At 33.4% G+C, this 19,234-nt stretch overlaps 1 protein-coding gene across 1 annotated transcript in view; it reads left to right on the plus strand.

Moving 5' to 3' along the window:
• The window catches only part of LOC134603310 (dual oxidase 2-like), a 68,574-nt gene extending 50,667 nt beyond the window's left edge, over positions 1 to 17,907 (plus strand). The window contains exons 19-34 of the mRNA XM_063449165.1: positions 911 to 1,124; positions 1,684 to 1,777; positions 2,533 to 2,705; positions 4,713 to 4,785; positions 6,900 to 6,965; positions 7,083 to 7,267; positions 8,126 to 8,356; positions 9,477 to 9,576; positions 9,742 to 9,791; positions 10,576 to 10,703; positions 11,893 to 12,046; positions 13,521 to 13,750; positions 14,058 to 14,216; positions 15,532 to 15,687; positions 15,934 to 16,062; positions 17,756 to 17,907. Of these exons, the coding sequence (XP_063305235.1) occupies positions 911 to 1,124; positions 1,684 to 1,777; positions 2,533 to 2,705; positions 4,713 to 4,785; positions 6,900 to 6,965; positions 7,083 to 7,267; positions 8,126 to 8,356; positions 9,477 to 9,576; positions 9,742 to 9,791; positions 10,576 to 10,703; positions 11,893 to 12,046; positions 13,521 to 13,750; positions 14,058 to 14,216; positions 15,532 to 15,687; positions 15,934 to 16,062; positions 17,756 to 17,878 (2,265 nt within the window). The 3' untranslated portion in view covers positions 17,879 to 17,907. The remainder of the gene's footprint in view (positions 1 to 910; positions 1,125 to 1,683; positions 1,778 to 2,532; positions 2,706 to 4,712; positions 4,786 to 6,899; positions 6,966 to 7,082; positions 7,268 to 8,125; positions 8,357 to 9,476; positions 9,577 to 9,741; positions 9,792 to 10,575; positions 10,704 to 11,892; positions 12,047 to 13,520; positions 13,751 to 14,057; positions 14,217 to 15,531; positions 15,688 to 15,933; positions 16,063 to 17,755) is intronic.
• The last annotated feature ends 1,327 nt before the right edge of the window (positions 17,908 to 19,234 follow it).

The raw sequence follows: 19,234 nt of genomic DNA on the forward strand, positions 1-19,234 counted from the left end.
GTTTCTCCTGTTACTCATATTATACTCTAAGGATAGCATAACAACCACTTAATCTCTACCTAGCTAGACAAGAGATATGTCTGACCATCTCATTAATCAGCTTAGGTTATGTTTAGTCCTAAAGTTTGACCGCTTCATATGTATTGTCGTAATGCGTAACATGTCTGCTTAATTTACAATCAGAACAACTTTACATGTTTCAGCCTAGCATCTGACATAACATATTAATCTACTGCGTAGAAAACAAAAGCGTTGTTTTTATATGATATGATTCTCATTCTCTCTAAGCTATGTACATCATTAATGTTTTATCCTGTTTATATAACTACAAAAAAAAGTGCAATGTCAATAATGCCATGTAACAATGCGTGTTTGCAAACTTGAATGCACCAGCTATTGTGGCAGTGTAAATTCACATGTTAATCTTATGCACGAACAAAAATAAAGAATTGAATAAAAGATTAATTATGGCTATCAAACCACATAAAAACGATGAGAACTAGAATACAACAGTTAATGAAAAGCATTGCCGGCAAAGTAACAGAACTGTAATTATGTAATTAATGTAATTATTTAGAAAAATTACAAAACCAGCAAATTTTTTACCAATTAAGTTTTTTGTTTTTTCCACTTTTCCTTCTGTAAAAGAAAAACTAAGGCCTCGGTTTAATTCTGTTTGATAAGCTTTTTCAAATGATTACAATCTGTTATAATAACTTTTCAATTTATGAATCTACATACATGCCCATTGACTCTAATGGTGACTTATGTAGATCATTAATTTAAAAATATCTTTTTCGGGCAGATTGTGATCATTTGAAAAGCTTCTCCAAAGCAATTATATTAAGGCCTATATTAGTAGATAGCAGACGTTCTAATGTTCTAAATTTGACAATATGTGATTATGCAGGTACTTGACATTCAGAAGGCGGATGCAGGTGAATTACATACAAAGGATATAAATTTACTAAAGTTCGAGATATCCAGAGAAGAATTGTCAGAATTACTGGGGCTTGATCATCATGCCAGTTTTGTAGATTCCATGTTTTCAGTGACTGACAAAGACAAGAATGGATTTTTGTCTTTTAAAGAATTCTGCAACATATTGGCTAAGTTATTAAAAGGTATGTCAAAAATAGAATCCAGGATGTCAGAGGCCTTTTTTTAAAAAAACAAAATACCTCTGTGTAAACAAAAACCTCATCAGATATAACAACAAAGTTAACATAAAAAAAAAAAAAAGTTGTCCTGTGTAGCTCCTCCCCAGCTTCTGCTTTATGGATAGAAGTCAAGACAAAATTAGATTGGTAGATCCCGTGACTCACATTGAAACAGGAAGAAGCTACAATTGGGAATGGGTTTCTGGGATATCTTAGTAACCAGAAAAGGCTTCCCTAATGTGTATGGGTTGTTAATGATATAATGTGGTAAACCTTACCTTCTCCCGAAATAATGTGCCCGTTATAATAATTTCTGAAAGACATAATGTATCAATATGGACAACTGCATAAGCAGAAGGTACCTAAATATTCAAACCGCATCACTTGCACGATGCTTTTTCAGAACTATGTAGGGTTCTTTTTCTCATCTATTGTGTCTTGTTTATATGTTCTACTTTTAACTACTAAGTATTATTGCAGGATGAAAAATTGTATGTACACAGTTTTGTTTTTGTTTTTGAAGGTACTGCTGAAGAGAAATTGCAATTTATGTTCTCCATGCATGATAAAAATGGAAATGGCATACTGACTAAGGCAGAATTTTCCAAAATGCTTAGGTATGTTTACATGTGGACATAAAGGCATGGCACCCATAGTAATGTAACTAAGGAAGAACACTTAATTCAAGAGAATGGTGAAAGAAGTGTAATATATATATATAATCAATGTTTTTAAAATCTACACATTTTTATTTTTTTATTTTCAAAAATGAATACAATAAAAATCAATAAACTCTTAAAAAATATAATGGTAACAGGAATTCAGTTAACACCTAATACTTTTAAACATACGTAAGTAAAATGGTAAAAAAAAAAAAACAATATAAAAATGTAATGATAGCAACTAATATTATAACAGTATTATGGTTTTGAAATTAATGATAATGATGCAGCAAGCATCATTATTTATGGGAAATGCCAAAAAAAACAAAACAAAATTTTGACTTGTTCTCCTATTCAGCTCATGAAACGCAGGGCTTTTTAAAATGCAAATGCAGACTGATGGATACATATCTGTCTATATACCTATTGACAGACAGACAGACAGATAGATGATAGACTAGTATCAAGTGGCATGAATGTAGAAATGTTGAGGGGCTACTATAACAACAACTTGAGTATTTGTTTTAAATTTTACAGTTCAATTTTCAAGTAAAAAAAAATGTTCTGAATCCATACAGGCACACTGATATTCAGGACAAGCGAGAGAACCATGTTTTTTTTCACGAATTAAAAGTACTCAAGATTACGTCATTGGCTAGGACATCTATATATAATAGTTTACCATAGTGATCCACTATTCTCTTTCCCAGATCCTTCAGTGAAATATCCAATTTCCTATCAAAAGATCAAACTGAAAATGTAATAGAGAGCATGTTCACTGAGGCTGGGATTTCATCAGAGCAAGAGATTACCTGGAAGGATTTTTACGCCGTGTTTAAGGATCATGCAAATATACTGAATTCTACAACTCTTCTTTCCAAAGGTTAGACTTTATCATCAAATTAAATTACATTTGTGCCACCTGCATTCTCATATATGGTATTACATATTCCACTCAGCTACATTATTTAAAATGGTGTACTCTAAATATATTATATAAAATCTAATGTAAAATAAAATTCAAAATATATATAAAAAAAGAACTAAACATTTTGATGAAACTTAGTAAAATGAACTTGTATCTAGACAGAAATCTGGCACTGATTCACCCAATCTCCACTCCTTCAAAAAATCTTTGGAAACTTACTTCTTTAGAAAAGCATATCAATTACACTGTGAACAGCTTCCCCTCCCGCACCCTGATTCCTCTCCTAAAACTATCATCAAAACAAAACACTAAGCCCTCAATGAACAGTATCCTAGCAACCTACTTTTCTACCCTACCCTTACCTTTTGTGTCACATTACACCACTCCCTATAGTATGTAAGCTCATTGAGTTGGGCCCTTAATCCCTCTGTTCCTGTGTGTCCAACTCGTCTGGTTACAAATAGTTGTCTGTTAGTCCACCCATTGTCCAGCGCTACGGAACTTGTTGGCGCTTTGTAAATAATAATAATAATCAAATGGCATTTTCTCAATGCTGCAACAGTGAACTATCAGTGTTTTTTTTATTATATTAAAATTGCATATTTCTTAAGAAGTACCCCCCATTCTCCAATTGGTTCCCATTCTAATCAAGCTACTACTTTAACAGTATGCATATATTAATTATAATCAAATAAGCTGCTATATATCTCATGCAGAGAACACCTGCCTAGAATTATAAAATACTCATGGGTAGCCATGTGGCTACTCATATCAGTTTCTTCTGTAATGATACGAGTAAGCTGAACCTTTTTCAAGGTCTACTAAGTAGGAAAAAAACATAAGGCAGGTTCAAATTTTCAATTGATTGAATTTAACCAGGAATTTATTGCCACAATTAGATACTTTTTACTGTTCTATACCTGCCAGCGTAATTCAAGTTCATTCTTGAACTGTTAGCCTACGGGAAATCTAAAAAAAAACAACCAGCCACAGCAATTAGTTGTCATGCATTATAATTACAATAGATAATATTCATGCAACGAGACTGTCTGGAATTTCCTACTGCATTTCCTCATTCATTAATGGGCTATTATAACTTTATCATATTATAACTCTGTAAACTCCGTATTAATTAGCAATTCTCTAATTATTAAAGTCTGCTAAAAAAAAAAAACATGATACATAATAGTCAAACATTCAAACAATGCAGAGGCTTTCAGATGCATTATTTGTGATTCCTAGAAATATTAACAGGGAATTTATATTCTGTAATCATTATTCTTTGACTTTGACTTATTTGTGTCATTGTATGCATAGACCTAATTGCAGAAAATCATCAACTCTGATAGCTAATAAATGCAGTTGTGTTGTCCGTGTGTCAGTGCATTTAAATTTGTTTTGTTGGTGTTGAAAAACCTAAATGGTTAATCCAAGCACCACTACCACTAATGATTTGAAGTGGATATGGTGCCTGTGGTCTGTATTTGCACCTTTTCGCTTTGAAATGCTGCACATACAGAGTTTAACCACTCTACTGGAGCAGGTGTAACTCCAGGTGTCATCAGCCAGCTCGGAACTAGAGTTCTGGGCTGGCTAATGTCAGTTCTATGCAAATTTCATTGCACAGAATGTCAGTCATTGGCTGATAACAGTCAGCTGACACTCTCAGCGAATGAAGGGTAGAGGCCTCTGAGCTCAACATAGCTCGACATGGCCCCAGGTAGGGGGGCGATACATTGCTAAATTGTCTGCGCATTATAGGTGGATCCTACCCAGGGTACTCCTGGCAACATAGCCAATACAGTGGGCTATAGTGGTTATGGTTATTGGAGTAACCCTTTAACTACTTTTGAAATGTAATTTTTGATATATTAATTAAAACGTAGCCTATTTATGATCTTGAAAATACATCAAAATGCAGTTTTTTCCTTGCATCCAATGATCTATGTGTTTGATTTACAGGTTCAGCAGACAACAAGAAAAATATTGATAGAAATATTTCATTTATAAGTAGAAATAACCAGGAAAGCAATGGGTAACCAAAAACTTTATTTATTTGTTTTTAACTTTGATTTTCTATGTACATAGGATAACAGGAATTGCAATCAGAAACACCCAATATGTATTTTAAGTAATGATAAAAATAAGTCTTTGTTTACGAAATTAAAATAGATTTTTTGTTGTCTATCAACGATAAGTTTCTGGGTTAGATTTACTAAACCTTTATGTGGCTAGGACTTCACTACATATTGCAATGCGGCATGTTTAACAAGAATGGATCTGTGCTTTAATGGACCACCCCCACACTGAAATTTGTAGAAAAACTATTCTATTTAGTAGATATAGAATGAATACATGCATGCATTATTCATACATGTATTCGTTGTGGGTATCTAGAGAGTGCAAAAGCTGAGGTTCTTATGAACTGCCCTCCCCTCAATAAAGGGTCAGTATAGTCACCAAACAACTTTAGCTTGATGAAGCAGTGTTGGTGTATAGATCATGCCCCTCCTGAACTTTGACTGCTTAATTCTCTGCCATTAAAGAGTTAATTACTTATATTTCTGTCCATGCAGCCCCATACAACCCATCCTTTGCAAGGAGGAGTGGCTAGGACTGCATAAACAATGTGATTTAACTCATAAATGACAAAGAATTGAGCAGTGAGACTGCAAGAACAACTGGTTCATTAAAGGACCACTCTAGGCACCCAGACGACTTCAGCTTAATGAAGTGGTCTGGGTGCCAGGTACCTCTAGGATTAACCCTTTTTTTATAAACATAGCAGTTTCAGAGAGGGTGGGGGCACCCTCAGGGTACTCTAGTGCCAGGAAAACGAGTATGTTTTCCTGGCACTAGAGTGGTCCTTTAAGCTAAAGTTGTTTGGGTAACTATAGTGTCCCTTTAAGAAGCCTCTGAATCTGTGCACATGCAGGAATAAGAATAGCAAAGTGAGTAGGAAGCTGTTGAGAAAAATAGATTAGGTTGGTATGAGGAAATACAAGTATAATAAACTATATATATATGAGAGAAAGAGAGAGCTTATGAGCTCATCACATTTACTTTCAATATTCTATATTCATAAAATGAAACCATTTCTCTAGGCCAGTATTTCAGTATAATCAAGAAATCCATTTCACCACGTGGCAACATATTTTTATGTACATTGCACAAGCTTTCTAACTAGCAAAAATGCAATTTTTCTCACATACAATGTGACAAAAATATATAAATACAAATGGTCAAATATCCTGTTTATAGATATTTGCAAATATCCTGACATTACTAGCAGTAGAGCTTACTAAAAATGGCAACAGAATGTAAAAAGAATATCTGCATTTAGGCATTATGCTCATATACATAAAATATTGTGAGAGAGCCCATTCCCTCCTCCCCTCCCTGACTGTAGGAATATTATGACCCATTAAAATTTCTTGTACTGTTTGGAAGCAGTGAGTATTTACATATGTATAAATGAGGGTGAGGCTTTATGGACTAGATTTCATACTTAAAAATACATGAAAAATAAAAACATTTATACACTTTTGGTATTGGAGAGATTAATGTACAACATTTAAATGCTCCTCTTTTGTAACTTGACTAACTAATCTCAGTCGTCAATCACGCTATATAGTTGGAATGCCAGTTACCATTTGGAGATTCAAATTAAGAAAAGCAAATTATAAAAATTGCAATGTAGTTAAAACATTTACAAAAATAATTACTTCGAAAGAAAATACATTTTGATTTGTCATTTTTTAAATAATGCTCAACAACAAACATATAACACCAATAGATCTGTCTGAAATATTCTTCACTATGTTTAGAATGCTTTATTTGACTAAGCAAATAGACTTCTATAAAAAGGAATAATGTACAAATAAAAATTAACAAAATATTGTTCAATTGATGCTAGCCATAATTTATCAGGCTGTACATTGTTTCACAAAACAGTGTTAGTTTAAGGAAAAATACGTTTGACTATTTCTTAACATGATGGATTAATCTTACAGAAAAGTTTAACTGTATACATTACAATTATTTATATAGAACCAACATATTGTTGCTTTACAGTAGGTAAAGCAAACAAACGATTCTAACAAAACACATTTGACATATGCAGTAGTTAAAGATGGTTTTCTCATGTAGAACTGGTCAACAAATAAGTAACGTGGAGCTTGAAGGACAGAGAATTCGAAACAGATTCGGAAATAGGTATGTTATTTCCTCATTCTCTATATTAAATATCTGGTCTTGTTGAAATACATATCACATGGAATTTGCTTAATTTTCATTTGGACAAATATGTATATTTTAATCTTTTGTAACAAGGACAAATGGTAATATAGATCAGCCAAGAATATACACTGAAGCAAAAAGAGAGAGATATGAATCCAGCAAAATCCGCCAAAAGATTCAGCAACTTAAGCGCTTGGTCGAAAATTACAGACGTCATATTGTGTGTATAACTATATGCTGCGGAATATCAGCTGGGGTATTCGCTGAACGTGGTTATTGTGAGTATATCTCATACTTAATATTGTTTTGTAATTGGGGTTAATTAATTATTGATTTTTAGTTATGTAAATTAGTTTTCAAAATGTACTTAAGAACAGAAGGATGTCAACTAGGAATTGCCAGTATATAAGACAAGTATATCTACTTACCCATCCATTTATCCAATCATCCAACCAGTTATCCATCCAATCATCCAACCAGTTATCCATGCAATCATCCATTAATCTATCCTTCCATCAATCCAATCACCCATCCATCCATTATGGTATTTTTCTCAAGAAACCCCCTATTATATCAAGTAGTGTGGATTCACAGAGTAAAATGCACTTTATTAGCAAATTAAAAATAGTAACAAGGCAGATAATAAATTGCAAATGGGAAATGCATATAAGAAACAATACTTGTAGTTACTTGTAGACATACAACACCGTGTTAATCAATTAAGATTTTGTTAGGAAAATTCTATTTTATGGAGACAATAAAATAACAGGCAAAAGTCAAGAGGGTCAAAATTGAATGTGAATTATATGTTTGGTGAAGAAACTAATATAGATATAGATTTCTTAGCCTCCCCTATTCTTTAAATTCCATATAGCCCAATTAGTAGATATTGAGTTTATTGAGGCCATGGAGCTAAATGTGTCCATTTTGTAATGTATATATATATATATATATAGATTTCTATGCATGACCATTCATATATAAATAATTACAAATAAAGTGTTGTATTTTGATCCACTTCAATATTCTAAAACTAGATGTCATCTATAATATGGCCTTTCTATGTTTTTCTTTGTCTCATTCATATATTTATATTTCATTCACACATTTCCCAATATCCTTTTTATGATTTTCAGATTATGGCTATGCTTCACCACCAACTGGTATATCTCAAGCCACATATGTGGGACTTATTGTGTCTCGAGGATCGGCTGCCAGTGTTTCATTTATGTTCTCTTACATGCTCTTGACGATGTGCCGGAATCTGATAACATTCCTTCGAGAGACTTTTTTAAATAGATACATTCCTTTCGATGCAGCAGTTGACTTCCATCGTTGGATAGCAATGAGTGCTGTTGTTCTTTCAGGTAGGTTCTTAAAGCCATTAGGGATTATTTTATGACATCATTGATTGAAAAATGTACTAGAAAAATTGGAATGACCTCAACATTCATAAACACATTAAAGGGTTGCTCCCAGAATCATCATCACAATGGTTTATTGTAATGGTTATGTGGTGCTAGTAAACCGATTCTTCGAAAGTCTAGTTTTCTGTTCAGCCATCCAATTACTTTGTATAGTGGGACCACATACAGTATGCTTGTGCCATTAAAGTTAGTCTCTGTTATATTGTTGTGCACACACAGTCTTTAACTATATGAAAAGGTTGCACATGCTCACGTCAAACTTGGAAGGCTCAATGGGGATTCAATGTTAGGGGTGGAGCTTGACCACTAGAAATAAAAAAACATGCAATGGAATTAAAGTAAGTTCTAAGGGACAATAGCACCGTATGTGCTACAATACTTTGAAAAGCAACTTAATAAAAATGTTTAAGTATATTTAAGTGTAAAGAAAAGATGAAGAAGGAAGTATTGTTCTGGGTAATAATATCATTCATACTCCAGGATATCATTGACAACTAGAAAAAATATATCCTCCCTAGTTATATAATTTGATGATATTATTATTATTATTATTATTATGATTAACATTAACAAAAAGTAATAGAATGAGGGGAATGATATAACTGGCATAAATTGTAAAAAAACTATATTTTGTTTTCAGATTCACAAGTGTGGATGGCAAATATATAGATTTTATTCTCAGTAAAGATCCTACTCAAACATGTATGAGTAGATTTATTGAAGTGTTATAAAAAGTGGTCTAAAGTACTAAAAGTGGGGCAATCACCATGGAATTACCATGGAAACCAATGGAACCCACAGGTACACTCCAATTGTGACTCCTCTACTTTTAAATTATTGTACCACTTTTTAGAACAAGACACTTTGATGAATCTCTCCCATAACGTTCTCAATATTAAGTGCTTGTGGATTGATAGAGCTCGAGATACTACATGGGTGAGCCAACAAGCCCTTTTATACTAACAAAAGGTCTGAATACTATTGGTTTCTAAATAAGACATATTAGAAACGTATCGCAGAATTTGATTGAGCTAATTCAGATTTGTTTCTCTCTGCATAGTTTTCCATACAGTTGGACATGTGGTCAATGTTTATATCTTCTCAATCACTCCTATCAGTATTCTTGGTTGCGTTTTCCCAACAGTCTTTATTGATGACGGGTATGTATAAAAATAAATGTATACAATTTTACAAGTAGAATTACTTTCTATTAAATGCCCCTTATAATTAATACATGCATAAGGAGCATTTTTAAATACTGAAATGTAAATTTAGAATTGTGTACACTTTGGAGGAGGCTAACATTTTCCCATTTATCTTATTAGATCAGACTATCCAGAAAAGTTTTACTGGTGGTTTTTTGAGACTGTACCAGGTAATCATTACTAAACCATAATTACTTCTTGTGTATACCATTTTTGCACTCATTGTACTGCATTCTGATGACATTCTTTAATAAGGATTGGTCAAGGGCTGTTTGTGAATGCAATTGTATTCATATATCTAAAAAAATAAATGCAAATAATAAATATACTATGTTAAAAAACAAGGTACCATTGTCCCCAGATTTGTCATGTTTTCATATCCACATTCATTTTCATATCCATATTCTACATTTAATAAATCAGTTATTTTTAATCACTTCCTGTATGATTATGAGTTCACACCTGCAATTTTTACATTCCATAATATCATGCAACACTTTTCAGATACCAAACTATAGGAGGTGAAACTGACAAATCCAGGAAATCCAATGAAATATGCTAGATCTTGCAACCCTTAATGATTTTATATCTTTCCTAAAATATATATTTAAGAAATAGAGACGCCATACCTTACATGTGTCACATGTCTGCATAATGAAACTAAAATAGCATTTTCTGTAAATTTATATAATTATGTCCAATGTGGTTTATCATTCTTTGACTCAAGCTCTACAAGTGCTGTGGATATGAATAAATATATTTTTAAAAATACTAATTCCTGCTTCTAGTGTTCTAGAGCATTTTAGACCGACCAAAAAAAAAGAAATTTTGAATTTTGGCTTATGAGATAGTTCATATAAATCCTGTATCATTGTTATATTCACTCAAAAATACAGATCAGGTTAGACAGTGGTGATTAAATGAATATCACATTGTTTGTTCATTACCTTTCAGGTATGACCGGAGTTCTTCTGCTAGTAGTCCTGGCTTTGATGTATGTTTTTGCTTCCTCTCATTTCCGACGTGTTAGTTTCCGTTGGTTCTGGATAACACATCACCTCTATGTCCTCTTCTACATTTTGGTAAGCATAATGCAGAATCTAGAAAGGCATTCAGTTAGTTAATATAATTAATTATCAGAATGTTTAGATATCATTTTTACATTAGAAACTACATGGGGCATTAAGATACTCAGGACGCTTCTTCTTTGTTATCCTATAGAGTCCACACAAAATTATTGCTGTATCTAAAGAACAAAACAAAAGGAGAAACATGTGCTACTCCACAATATGTATAGAACATAAATGTTCATTCAGTAATTAAAGAATATAACAATAAGTGCATCCTCTGCCTATATGTCATACCAACGGCACAGTACTACTGCTATGAAAACATATTAAAATTTTAATGGTATTAAATAAGTTATATGGTATATTCAATGCATTTCTAAAAGGTATAACATCAAATTATAGGATTACATTTTAAATACAGTTCTCTTATTTACGCAGTAAACAGAATTACAAAAATGTTTTCTTCACTAAAGTCTGAATATACACAGATTGTCAATGAGTTGGCAAATAGGAGATTTACAAAATACAAATCTGAGATAAATCCACTGATATTTGTTCATATCCAGTTTTGTAAAAATCTGGTGTCTGGAATAAAATTGTAATTTCACAGGGTTATTTTTATGTAAAGCATATGATTCACATATTTATTAAACCCGTAAAATAAAGCAGATTTACTGAGATCTCTTACAGGAGATGTAGTTACAATACAATGTTTTGCAGGCAAGGAGTACAGCAATCTACAAGCTCTGAAGCCTGCAGGCAAATAGTTAAACATAAACGTGTTCCCAGAATCCCTTGCAATCCATTACATCACAGAGAGCAATGAGAGGGTAAATAATAGAGTGTGTGGGTGGCACTCTATTATTAATTATTTGGTGTAATGCATTTATTTATTCATTATTTAACCGTCAAGGAGGCCTTTTGTAAGAGGTGGTTAAAGGAACACTCCAAACTTTTTTCCCTGTTTTATAAGATGCTGATTCAATAGAAATGGGCACTTTTATAAATGAACTTTGTAACACCTCCCCAACTGTCAATCAGATAGCAGGGTGTGCTACTTCCTGGTAGTTTAGCTCTATGTAACCAAACTCAAGAGGTAGGCAATTGCCCAGAGCACTTGTGATACCGCTCATTATGTATATATATAATTTAGATATTGTGCACGAGTTTCATTTCTTACAATGCTTATGATATTTTACAGACTATAATACATGGCAGTTTTGCTTTAATCCAACAACCACGATTTCACATATACTTCATTGCCCCGGCTATTATCTATATTGGAGACAAACTGATCAGTTTAAGCAGGAAGAAGATAGAGATTGAGGTTCTACAAGTAGATCGACTTCCTTCAGGTAATCTGGTCATTGCGGGTTTGGCTGTCATGTTTGGTTTAGACAATGTCTCTTAAAATTTCACCATTAAACCTTGACAGCTTGTGTTAACATTTTTTAATGAAATGCAAAATGCAATATAATATATATATATAGATATATATTAACAGCAAATAACATCATAATCCAGGTTAGACAAGGCAAAGCCATGAGTATAGAGTATACTTCATTTCTATGGCTACTTCCAAGTACAAAGGGCAGAGCACAAAACAATGACTGACCGGAAGCAAAGATGGAGGCACCCAGTTGCAGGATAAAAAGGTGGTTATCTATGCTTAATTTTATTTTTTTTCATACTGACAGATAAATATTTGTTAAATATAGGGAATGAGTGAATATAATATTTATACAATTTGGTAAGTCAGAACCCCCCTTTAAACCTACAAAGACACTGGAACAATGATTATTACTATGTAATATGTTTTTTTTTTTTTAGCTTTTCCCTAGGGTTTCTCTTGATGAATGAATATTGAGTTTCACGCTATTACTTTGTATGTGCTAGCGATTTAATTATTTCAAATAAACATATATAAAACAGTTAGCATTGTGTGAACCCTATAATAACATGTTTTACAACCTTATATTATATCTTAGTATAATATTATATAGATCTTCTTTCTATTTTTGAACACTTTATTGACAGTGGAACAATGATTACTACTATGTAATACAATTTTAAGCATTTCTCTAGAATTTGTTTTGATGAATAAGTTTCACTTGATCACTTTCTTTGTGCTAACGATATAAGGATTTAAATAAACATAAATAAAAACGTAGTTACTGTGTGAAACAGATAATACAATTTTACAACCTTATATGATACCTTAGTATAATATTATATAGATCTGGTTACTATTTTTGTACAGTTTATTGGTCTACTCTAGAACAAGGGTAAGCAACCTTTTCACAGCATTACACCAAAACAAGACTTAAAATCCTTTGGCATACCGTATATATGTAAATATATATACACGTTATTTAGCTTTACATATGAATCCAGGGTTCCTTTCTTCGTGATGGAAGAGATCCAGCAATCCATCAAAGTTCACGGTTTTGTTTTGTTGTTTTTTTGCCGTTGCTGGACCTGCATGCCTCTTCTAGGATGTAGGTTTGTTTTGCTGCGCAGTAGATTTTAAATTTTCTATTCTATCTATTTTCATAGATGACTGATTCCATTAAAAATGCTTCTCTAGGCGTGTTTAATGATATGCTAAACAGATAAAAAACATATTGAGAAATTAAAAAATGTAAACCAAAGTTTTGCCGAGGAGGCTTATCAAAAATAGAAAACAAATACAACCATCTAAATGGAAAGCTTGAACTCTATGCACTGCCTGTCAATTTCACATTAACATTTTTTGACAAATCTATTTTGCTTTTCTTTTTGAAAGAAATGTTGCCATTAACCAGCCTCTTTTTCCTCCTTCAATATTAGGAGTAACGCACATTAAGTTCCAACGTCCATCTGATTTTCATTATATGTCTGGACAATGGGTCAGGATTGCTTGTTTGAATCTTGGCACTGATGAATACCACCCTTTCACACTGACATCAGCTCCACATGAGAAGACATTGAGTTTGCATATAAGAGCTGTTGGCCCATGGACAACCCGCTTAAGGGAGATTTACACATCTCCTGATGATCCACTGCAGACATATCCAAAGGTATTGATGCTTAGTTTCATTTATCTATAGCACACAAGACTGAACTGACATAAGAGGTTAATGAGAAGTACTTGAATCTATCAATAGTCTAATCTCTCAATGCTTTATATGCAAAATCAGTTCAATTTCCTGATGGGAGACCAATATGTGTGTCTTTTAGAGGCTTAGCTGAAGTTTCAGAAAAAGTCTATGCCAATTAATGTTAGCTTCCCACTTCCACAAAAGTCACTATATCTCTCACTGCAAAGTTTATGTCTCAGCCGTGTTTCAGAAGAAAGCATAAACCTTTTTTTGAAATCTGTTTTAGCTTTATCTTGATGGACCATTTGGAGAAGGGCACCAAGAGTGGAATAAGTTTGAAGTCTCTGTCTTAGTTGGAGGAGGCATTGGTGTTACTCCCTTTGCTTCAATTCTGAAAGATCTGGTATTTAAATCATCAATCAATTCAAGGATATACTGCAAAAAGGTAAGACTCCTTGAGAGATCATTATTAACCTTTATTATAAAAAAATAGAAAAGAACAGAGGGTATAGGGTGTATCAAGAAACCAACTACCCAAGCTCTGTGGAGGTTACAAGAGGTATAGGGGGCTTAACCCCGACACAAAATATAGAAAAAGAGGAGAGTGGGTTGGGAGACCACCAAAATATAAAGGTGGACTACCTGCTCATTCACAGATCTATAACTCTATAAATAAATTTACTTTCACGAAAAGGAGAAAAAGAAAAAAGGAGGAAAAAGGGGGAAAGAAGGGTTCTTAAACCTTTAATAGGACAAAACATACAAACGTTACTAATATATAGAACTGGCTTTAAAGATTGCCAGACACAAGTACTACATGTGAGTGAGATAAGTGCTCACAGACACTAATTAAAGCGAGCCCAGATGACAGGTTAAATATACCACTTAACAGAAAGGTCACTGTAAAAATACAGTATATATCTCTTAACAGAGAAATCATACCAGAAAGCCTGGTATAGGGGCGAGGGGGAGTATAGGTGGGAATATATAATATATTATACCTTGGTAGTAATGGTGCCCCTGGGGGCAGTAGTATAGTTACTCATGCAGGCCAAATTGCTAATACCGAAAAAGTGGGTAGTAGATACAAAATAGCTGACCCGAGAGAAAATGGCTTACCCTCCAAAGCGGAAAATACACATACAAAGTGAGAGGGAAAAATAGCCAAAATTTCTATTACAGGAGTCCTCAAAACACATCACACTCACACCTAAATAGCCCTGAACTTCCTAACTGTCTCCCAAAAATACAGGCTATCCCTACCGTACAAACCCCTATCCGCCCATAAAGACCCTAACTGGTCATAGAAAGAACCAAAAAAGCTCGCCTAGTTAAATAAAAAATAAAATAAATAAATGGGAAAAAGAAAACAAAACAAATAAAAGAAAGAGTCTCAAAATAAATGCATCGGCATTGTTGAGTGCTCGACGCGCGTTTCGGCGTATAAAACCGCCTTTGTCAAGAGCTTCTAACCTTTATTATAATATATTGTGAATATGAAAGTTTGGTGTCCTGGATTAGAGAAAATTTTGAAATATTTTAAGATTAAAACATGCAAAATAGAAAAAGATCTATAGGTATTCTATTATAATCAGAGTGGCAATATTTAAGCCAATGATTTGTCAACCACTGATTGGCTGAAACATTGACTTAGTGATTACAAAAATAAGAATCAGACATTGCATGCCTAATATACACAAGGGTATTTATTAGTGTACGATAAAAAATATTTAATAAACAAAAATGTTGTTACATTTCAGGTATATTTCATCTGGGTTACACGCACGCAAAAGCAGTTTGAATGGCTGACAGATATCATTAGAGAAGTGGAAGAAAATGACAAAAACAACCTTCTGTCGGTCCACATATACATAACACAGCTTGCTGAAAAGTTTGACTTCCGCACAACCATGCTGGTAAGAAAATAATCCTCTCTTTAAAAAAAAAAAAATATATATATATATATACATAAATAAATGATAAAAATATAAAAATAGTACGTTATTAAGATATCTATAACACACACACATATATATTTATATATACACACTTTAAAGTTCTTGATATGTGCAAATTGCACAATTACATGTTAAAAACATTTTAGCGGTTCTGATGCCAAGATTTAAATCTATGATATTTTTCTCTATTTTTTCATATTTTAGTATATATGTGAAAGACACTTCCAGAAGGTACAAAACCAGAGTCTGCTAACTGGTCTTCGTTCAGTGACACATTTTGGGAGACCTCCGTTTCTTGGTTTCTTAAATTCCTTACAGGATGTCCATCCTATGGTTAGTGACTAACAACTTTGCTAGTTATCTGAACATACTTTAAATAGGTATTGAGTACAACTGTACACCATTTATTGTGCAATGTGAAGCTATTTAAAGTCTGATGCTTGCATCATAATTTTAAGAATACTGCAGACCAGTGGTTCCCAAACCAGTCCTCCTTGTCCACCAACAAAAAGGGAAATACAGAAATTGGGGGGGAATTGGACCTTTGAGGGGGGAATTAGACACATGGAGAGGGTTGGGTGGGAGGAAATCGGACACGCAGAGGGGTGGGAATGAGATAGTTGGCAGGTAAGAGACACATGAAGGGATTTGTGGGGGGAAATGAAACATATGGAGGGCCTGGGGGGAGGAATGAGACACGTGGAGTGGATCAGGGGGAAATGAGAAACATGCAGGAGCTGGGAGCGGGAGAATAAGACACATGAGGGGGCCCAGGACAATTTTCACACTAGGGCCCGGTGGTTTCTAGTTACACCTTTGCCACTGCTGTATACTATGTGTTTATTGTGCAATAACAGTTGATTTATATATAGATATTTGTTTAATGTCAGCTTTAAACGGTGCTTGACTATCCATTAGCAGCCATCTTTCACTGTGCTGTACACAGCATTTTTAACACTACTTTGTTAAAGGGACACTCCAAGAAATTAATCTATGCTCTTAGTATAGGCTATGATGCAAGTGGTTCTCATCGGTTTTAATATAATTGGAGTAAGCTGTATAAAGTATCTGCAGCTGTCAGTTAAAATACTTAAAGCTATCAGCATTTGATATATCAGTGTGATGTGTGCCTTTCCTTGATTAAAAATGCTGCTAGTTGTGAATAATGCACTCCATACAATTAAGTTTGGTTTGGGTTTACAAGTTATGTTCACCTATTCCATTGATGGGGCAATGAATGCAAGTACTAGATGACAGATTTTCAGCCACCTGATGATTTAGCATAGGTCACTGCAGTAGACACAGGATTTTAACTTAAAGAGTTTTACTTCATCTTACTGGTCAGTGGTTATAGTGATGTCCTTCCATTCAGCATCAAAACATCTTTAATGTTGTAATGCTAAACGGAAGTCCTCAGCAATCCATCCCCTTTGTGCTGCTTGGACTATTGGTGGATCATTAGCATTTGCAGCAATGGGTGTTTGTGATTGGCTTAGAGTGTCAGCTGACCACTTTCAACCTATCACCATGCCAGTTGTTGGTATGAATTGGTACAACTAAGGAAGAGTATGATCTCAGCGTTAGCCACAGTTCCAGTGCGGGCAGGGCTATGGGTGGCCCTTATTTAGTGTTAAACTACTTGCCAATGGTTTAACACTGAATGGAGGGACAGTGCCAGGCTATTTCAGGCAATATAATCAATTTAATGAGATGCAATGGCTTACAATATCCCCTTAATATTTGTGGTACATTTTTAAAGAATTACATACAAATGTATTAAAAATTGAGTTTCTGCCTAAAGAGACCCTTAGAGTGCCATGACTTCAAGTACTTGCCACAATGCATCATCACATTTTGAGTTTGTGTCACATATGGAAAACAAGGTGGGGTTTAGAGGAATAAGGCAACACCTAGTAACCATGTAAGCGGATTAATTATATTATCGTTAATTGGATTGGACTAGTATTTTTAGTTGGTTACATAATCCTTCAGCAATCAAATGTTATACTTTATTTTATTTTTTAAGGTAAAGAAAATTGGTGTGTTCAGCTGTGGCCCTCCTGGAATGACAAAAAATGTGGAGACTGCTTGTAGAAAACTTAACAAAAAGGATGAGTCCTATTTTGTGCACCACTATGAAAACTTTTAAGAATTTCATGATCAATGCTTTGACGATCAACAAAAAAACTAATCTTGTTTTTTATTTTTATTTTTTTTGTTTCGGTGTGGGGGGGGTGGGGGGTGTGGGGGGAGGGGGAGGTGAGAAAGGGGGATTCCCGAGAATGATAGGCCATTACATGTTTGTTTTTCACAAATGTTCATTGTTACAGCCTCTGCACATTTTACAAATATATATATATATATATATATATATATATATATATATATATATATATATATATATATATTTAAAGATACCTAATCTTAATTATAAAATGAATGAATCAGCTTTTCGTGCATCATGCATAATTTGATGCTCTTACAGCTTCAAATACTCCCCAAAAAAGTTGTGAAATTAAGTAGTGATGACAGCATTTTTATTTCAGTACTTATGTTTACATCCATTATATTATGCAATAATAAATTTGTGTCTGACTGTCTCTGTTGTGATGTTGTGTTATGAAGAAATAATTTTAAAAAATTATAAAAACATATATGTTGCTTTTTGATTTTATTAATAGGAACACAATTTATGTATTTTAATATAAACTACATCCCTAATTATTATCTTTACTCACACATTGTGTGTGTACACAATATAGAATGTTAAATGTCAAAGTGAGTTGTATTGGAACAAACAAACAAACCAGATGTATAGTCACGTAGACACAACACTACAATAAACAAAGAACTGAAATGTATTGACTGAATACTAAAAAGAAACTGTCAACTTTAAATGTGCATTCACTATGTATAAATACACACAAGTAACTTCAACATTCCTCAGAAAAATCCAGTACTAGGCAACATATCTACATAGTGACCATATGCTCTAACATTTGTATTCACACAAAGCAATTCTTCCTGTAGCTGTGTCCTAGATTAGGTCAATCAAATGTTTCTATAGTGCAAAAGGAGAGTTAGGTATGTGTTCATTGTACTGAATCCAGGCAATGTTTTGTTGTTTTTTTGTAATCTTGGTAAAAAGGCAAGAGCTAGCTGTCACATCTGATTTATATTTTTGGGTAATGTGCTTGGTGTAACCACATTTTGGAGACAATTACATTTCTTGGTGTACCCACACACCCCATTCTAGTTCTTACATATATATTATGAAGGTTATAACGGCAAATAAGTTATTTAGTTAAAAGATTAAAAACTATTGAAGCTCTGGCAAAATGCAATACTTAGCATTGCCAATTTTATGATTTAATGATCAACCATATGAAGAGATACATTATAATTTTTTTTTAATTTTAGAGAAAATAATAAAGAAACAGACCTCTCCTTTAAGCCTCATGTTCAATCTATCGCCAAATCCTGTCATTTCCATCTCAAAAACATT

This window comes from Pelobates fuscus, chromosome 3, assembly GCF_036172605.1.
Source record: "Pelobates fuscus isolate aPelFus1 chromosome 3, aPelFus1.pri, whole genome shotgun sequence".
Classification (NCBI taxonomy): Eukaryota; Metazoa; Chordata; class Amphibia; order Anura; family Pelobatidae; genus Pelobates; species Pelobates fuscus.